Below are 6,685 nucleotides of genomic sequence, written 5' to 3'. Positions count from 1 at the left end.
TTTTAGAAATGCCGGAGCGTATTTATTGGCAAATAGGAGTGGGAATAGAGCACCAGGTAGGAGGCTGGTAGTGACAGTCCTCTCCCACGCATCAGCAGGCATCCCCAAGCACCGTGCTGCATACAGTCCCTCTGTCTCTCATGCCTTCTTTCTCTTGCCACCACCCGTGCTGCTGCCCGCAGGCCTCTGCTGCTGCTGCCGGCGGGCTCCACTCTTCTTGCTGCTGCGGCCAGCCCGCTGCTGCCGGCGGCCGCGCTTCCCCCGCTGCGACTGCTTCTTACCCTTGGCAGCAGCCGCCTCGGCTTCCTCCTGGCGCAGCTGCTTGTTGACAGCACGGGTGATGTCGAGGACGGGCTTCTTGCTGCCCATGTCTCGCAGCAGCTCCAGTTGCCGGCTGCGCTCGGCCGCCAGGTTACCCAGCAGTGGCTCGAAGCGGCGCTTCCTGCCGCCGCTGCGGGAGGGCGGCTCCGCCGGCTCCTTGGGCAGCCGGGGCTGGAAGCGGCCGAGCGAGGCGGTGGAGACGCGGGCGACGCGGGCAACGCGACCCAGCTCCTCCCGGCTCTGGTGGCCGGTGGGGTGGAGAGGCGCGGCGGGGACGGTGGTCCCGGCCCGGTGGGCGCGGGCCAGGTTGCGCAGACGGTTGAGTTCGTTGCGCGCCACCCGCTCCCGCTTCTCCCGCCGCAGCCTGGCGAACTGGTCCTCCTCCGGGTCGGCGCCCTCTGGCACCTCCGCGAGCCAGGCACGGGCCGGGTCGCCGCCTGCCCGCCGGTAGCCCCAGCGCCGCCGCCACTCCTTGGCCTGCTCGTCCCACACCAGCGAGGTCCGCTTGCGCCGGCGGATGCCCTTCAGCCGCGCGAACTGCTCCCAGCGCGTCGGCGGCCGCGGTCGCGGCGGCGGCTTCTCCCGCGGCAGGCGGAAGGCCGGCTCGGGCAGCCGCGCCACCAGCGGCCCCCCAGCCCCGCCGGCGCGCTCGGCCGGCAGCTCCCAGAGGCGGGCCACCAGCAGCTGCGTGTTGTCGCGGGCCAGCGCCCGCAGCAGCGCCTCCCGCCGCGGACCGGCCCCGCGCAGCCCCGCCGCCGCCGGCGGGTTACGGTCCAGCGCCAGCAAGTTGCCCAGGTCGAACTCCAGCTCCAGCTCCTTCTCCACCGTAATGCTCCGCTGCTTCTCCGCCTCCTGCTCCTCGGCGGCCGCCAGCACCTCCTCCACCCGCACGGCCGCCATGGCGACGGGCACGCCGGGCCGGGCCGGGCCGCTCCCACACGTGCGAGCTGCTCCCGCCGACCACCCCCGAAGTGCAAGGAAGCTCTTCCGGGTCAGCGCACCGGAAGCAGCGCGCCTCCACGCCCGGAATAGGGGTGCCCGGGAAGCCCTGCCCCTCGGGGCGGGCTGGGCGCCATGCCTGCTGGGAGCTGCAGTCCGCTCTGCGCCGGCGCGGGGCTGCGGGCCGCGGAGGGTGCTGGGAGCGCCGGCCCCGCCTGAAGGGGCCGTTACCGCCGGCAGGTTCCCCCGGTGGCGCTGCCGGCTGCTTGCGCGTCACATCGCCTTGGTTCCCCCCGGTTGCTGTCAGGAGATGCCTGCGGGCGGGACCGATAGGCAGGCGCTTCTAGCTGACGCCGATGAAATCCGCAGCGACCCCTAGGCCGGGGCTGTGCGGGGCTCGGGGCAGCCCTCAGCCCGCCTGTCGCCGCTTCGGCGACCGGTGCCGGAGCGGGCGATGTGCGGAAGGAGCCTGGGCGCCGGTGAGGGGGCAGGCGCCAGAGGCCTGTGGGCACTCTGTGGCCCCCAGGGGACAAGGCTGCTGCGGAGCCACCGGGGCCTTGCAGCTTCCCCTGCTTCTGTCTGAGCAGGCAGGCATGCTGTGCCATTCAGGCACACTGCAGGTGCGAGACTGTGTAGCAGGAATTACTTTTTCCATAGGGTTTGGTGGTTGTTGGTTTTGGGTTTTTTGGTAGCATACCATTATGTCTTGACAGTCATTGCTGTAGAGCAGGGCCAAAATTCAAGTATTGTGTTGCAGCTCCACAGAGACTGGTGTAGGTCTTGTGGGCAAGTCTCCCCGCAGAGAAGGGAGGGGAGGAACAGCATTTGGAAAGCAGTATCACCTGGCAGCTGCCTCATCATGCATGGTGATAAGTGAGGTGATCAGCAGATACTGTGTGCACCCAAAGGTCAGCTGGGTCAAAGATACCTCTGTGCTATTTTTAAACAAGTGGGCTATGGAAGAATCCATTTATAGTTCTACAGTGATCTGGCTTGTATGGCCATGACATTTTGAGCTGATCTCTGGTGACCTAAAAGCAAGTTCACAATAGCACTTAACTGTAGCCAAGGAAAGTGATGGGAGTGTTTATTCTAGATACGATTCTCTATGTTATGTCGCATCTTTGCCTTTACATTGCATTTGGCATGATGGAAATGATTCTGAGTGTAATGCCACAGCAGTATAGTAGTGTTGTTGGAATGAAAATAAAGGCCGGCCTTATAAAATGAAGACAAATAGCAGATTCTCAAGTTCTATCACAACTTTGTAAGTCTGATAAAATATTTGGGGTTTGTTTGTTCCCCCCGGTTAGGAGTTCTGAGCGTCATTTGTATACTGTGAAGCAGCACAGTCCCTATGCATTTAAACCTAGGTCGGATGCAGTTTTCCCGTTTACCACAAGATGGCATTGCATTGGCTATTATTTTGTTCCCTGTTTCGGACAGTTCATACTTCCACCTGGAATTACACATGAAAAAATACAGTTCTTTGAATAAATGCACTTACACTATTTAGATTTAGGCGTAAATTTATACTTTTGAACTGCAAAGTCCACTGTTTGGGCAGTCTGGTCAATACCTTTACACCCATCCCTGTACTCTCCTATTTTATCCTTATGTAGCTAACTCTGAGCCTTTAGGGGAGTATCTGGGACTGAGAGGGCATAATTGGTAATACTTACTGCACTTATGAAGTTGCTGTAAGTGTTAAGGATTACTGTGTATCACTGGAATAGCAGCAAGTGTGCATGCCAAGGATTGGTCTTCTTTTACCTAATAGCATGAACCTGCTAAGGAAGGGAAAAAAGAATCTCAGAAGGTATAAATTACTTTCTGGAAACTGCTGTCTAGAACTGAATTCCAGCCTTTTTATGTATTCCACAAATTGTCATTCATTTTACAAGTTGTCCTAGTGCGATAAACAGAACTGTTCTTTTACTCAATTGCTTCAGTGTTACTTTGTGATAATAGTCTTAATAGGAGCACCCTTATGATTATGGGTTAGTAACAGGAAATTTTGTACTCAGTCTCAGGTGGCGTTCAAAGTTGGATTTTTTAGTAGCCTTTTTTATGCTTTTACTGATCTTTGTTGTGTGTTTTGTTGCTGGAGGCAATGAATTGATCCTGCATATTTAGTCTCTACATACATGATTCAACAGCAACAATTATAATCAACAGAGGAAATCTGTAAATCCTTTCACACTGGTGTTTGCTTTTGCGTGCGGTGTTTGTTTCTTTTTTTCTGTTTATGAAAATCCCACTTTGAGCAAATTAGTCTTTGAAACTTGTCATAGGTAGATGTTACAACCCATTCTTAAAGCTATCTAAAAAAACCCCCACGCTTACAAAGAAATAATCTAAACACCTGTTTAGAGAATAATTCTGAAAAAGCCTCTTGCATCTTGTCAAGGATTCAGGCTTTTAAAGAACATGGGAGAAACCCTGACTGAGCTGAAGTCTTGGACAGTTTTGCTGTAGTCCTTGGCAGAGTCAGGCTGTACTTACTACAAGCAAAAATTTTGTAGTCTTTGTTTAGACATCCTCCTGTTGTATAGAAGAAATACCTGCGTAGTTTACTAGCAATGTCAGACTTTTTGCCTGGTAAGCACAGGATGTAACTAAAGGAGCCTCATTTGACTGTGCTTCCAGTGTCCTCAGCACAATGTTGCCTGTTAGTAAAGCCTGACTACAAAATTGTTACTGTTGTACATAGTCATGGTGTATTATTCAGACAGGACATTTCTGAGTTTGTGATTTCACAGTGTGGTTGGGAAGGTGCTAGCTGGAAGAATATTGGAATGGATTAGTAAACCAAACAAGGTTTGTAAATAGAGTCATGGATATTTTGGGAAACTATCCCATCGTGAGAAGTGGCTTCTGAGATGCACACTGTAGTAATCATAGCCATGCTTTGAGCTTGTAACTCCCAGTTTAGAGCTGAGAATTACAAGCAGGCACACAGCTTCTGTTAAGTGAACAGGTGTGTGTGTACTGCTGAATATGTGGGCTTTTGGAAAGATGAAATGGTGATACCAACATTGAATTATAGAAGTAGCTGGTAGGAAAGAAATGTTTTCATTATCTCATGTTTGCTGTAGCCTTCTTAGTAGACTTTTTCAATTTCAAAGGATGAATTTTTAGAACTGCTTATTCATTTTGATCATGTCTGCTTCTGGGTTCCTAGGTTTAGAATCTCAAATATCGTATTGAACTACCTGTGGCTGGATTTGTGAGTGCTCAGCCACAGGACTTGAAAGCAGTTATCCCTAACTGTGGGCACTCACAATCCATAGATACTTAAACAATTTCATCATCATTCTGTCTTTCCATGAGGTTCTCTTTCTCTTCAGTATGAATGATAGTAATACATGTCACTGTGTGTGTATGTGCTCAATTCCTTAATGCTTGCTTGCTTACTTTGAGATGCTCAAAAATTGGATGCTGTTGCAAAGCGCAGGCTTTCTTTGGGGTGAAAAAGGCTGTAGGGTTTTTATTTATTTTATTTTATTTTTTATCCACAGTTGAGGTCTGCATGAAAAACATAAAGTGGCAGAGTATAAATTGCAGAAGCACTTGTGCATAAGATTAGTAGAAATCATCATAATGCACCAAAATAACTAAATCATCAATGTGATAACTGTTCTGTTTTTCTGTTGGAAAAGAACAAAAAATTATCCTACTTAACTTTTATTGTTGTAGTTTCTGTTCAGTTGGGCTACAAGTTTAAGTTTATGTTTGATAGAAGCTGCTCTAATGTACAGTATTCGTGTCTCACTGTTAGTGATACCATTAGCTTAGATTTACTCTTCAAACTTTTGCCAATTACCTCTGGATGGCAGTAGATGTAGTTACAAGATGATTCAACCAATTCATAAGCCTGCTGTGAGGATCATTATGAAGAACACTTTTATCAGGAAAACCCAAAGTACTGGTAATTTTGGCAAATAGTAGAAAATGCCCTTGAAATACCTACACTGTCTCCAAATCATTCCTTTCCACTGACTTTATTCAGTATGCTTTGAAGTAAAAATCTGTGGTTTAGGATTTCTTCCTGTGAGGGAGAAGTTGTTTACTTATTGAAGCTAAATTAAGTACAACAGTTTGTGGACCAAATTCTGCTTCCCAATACATTTTTTACTCCTGTAAAATGTATTCTATGTATTCCAGCATGTATCTTATTTCCTGGGACATATAAGTGCTTTTGCAATCCAAATAATGAAACATCAAAATGAAAATTTGGCTAAATAAAGACTCTTTCCTATTCACTAGTCCATATCATGTCAAAAAGCTGTCTGTAAGGAATAAAAAAATTACAAAGACCTGAGCTGCCATCTTTTGTCATATATAAGGATTGACTTCAGCAGTGTAACAAAAATATGCCTGGTAGTCACTGCTTTTACTATTACTGAGTTAAATTACTCATTAGAGATAATGGGTCGTTCCTTCTTGTGGTTTCACCAATGTAAGACCTTACTAGAAATACACTAAAGGACATGCTTAATTCTGAGCAAGTTTAATTGATGTTGATGACATTGTCTGTACTCGCATGCTTGAAAATGTTTCTGGTTAGTTTGTAAATCAGCAGGATTAGATTTCCTGTCTGAAGATTTAATGTGATTTTAGCAGAATACTGTATTTGTAAAAAAAGCCAAAACAAAACCAAAAAAAAAACCAACATGAAGAAACTCGGGAGGCTGTAGCTGTGTTTCCAAAACCTAGGAGTGGCTAGCTGGGAATGCACTTATAAGTGGATGCTAAGTAGAGCCTGATTTTTGGTTCAGAAGTTGGAACATAGATAGCTGGTGAGATAACAGGGAGACTTGGATAACTGTGGGTATTGTGGAAAGTGATTGGTAGACCATTATCTATTTTGATCAGTTGACTGGCAGTGACTGTGTGGTTTCACTGAACTGATTTTGGGTAAACAAAACAAAGCTAAGGTAGTTTGAGGCCTTCCCAAGCACTTGATGCCTATCTTGCTATGCATTAGGGAATCAAGCTGAAAACAGATTGTGATGGGTTTTTTATGTGTTTGCTTTTTTGTGAGCTTTACAGTGACCTAATTTTTTTGGGGAAACTTTTCTTTTAGTGTGGTCTTACCATTAGAAATACCAGCAATGGTGTGGCTTGGTTTTGTTAGGTGTTTTTAAGGAGAATTTGAAGAACAGAGTGATAATTTTATCAGACAGTGATGGAAAGAATGGCAACATAGTAACATGTTCTTTCTCCAGGGTCAGTCCTTCTTATCACCTGTCTAGAGTAGACCTACTTTTTGGCATGTGATTACTTCTGTAAGTTTAAAAAAAAAGCCAAGGAACACATTTCCTTCTTTTAGAAGAAATTTGTCATGCACAGAAATTTGCCCTTGATTAAATCTACGCTTGCAACCAGAAGAACAAAAAAGGTTCCTCTGTTCTTGTGTTGG

The 6,685-nt window shown here is 47.7% G+C and overlaps 1 protein-coding gene across 1 annotated transcript; it reads right to left on the bottom strand.

Moving 5' to 3' along the window:
• On the bottom strand, positions 1 to 1,329 carry RRS1 (ribosome biogenesis regulator 1 homolog). Its single transcript, XM_040588674.1, has one exon. The coding sequence runs from the start codon at positions 1,219 to 1,221 to the stop codon at positions 139 to 141; it is 1,083 nt and encodes a 360-aa protein (XP_040444608.1). The 5' UTR covers positions 1,222 to 1,329; the 3' UTR covers positions 1 to 138.
• Positions 1,330 to 6,685: the final 5,356 nt, after the last annotated feature.

This window comes from Falco naumanni, chromosome 3 (genome assembly GCF_017639655.2).
Source record: "Falco naumanni isolate bFalNau1 chromosome 3, bFalNau1.pat, whole genome shotgun sequence".
NCBI lineage: Eukaryota > Metazoa > Chordata > Aves > Falconiformes > Falconidae > Falco > Falco naumanni.
Note: the sequence above shows the minus strand (reverse complement) of the source record. Positions and strands in the feature narration are given on the sequence as shown.

Excerpts from the sequence above, each read along its gene's own strand:
- RRS1 (XM_040588674.1), bottom strand. The coding sequence starts at position 1,221 with ATGGCGGCCGTGCGGGTGGAGGAGGTGCTGGCGGCCGCCGAGGAGCAG.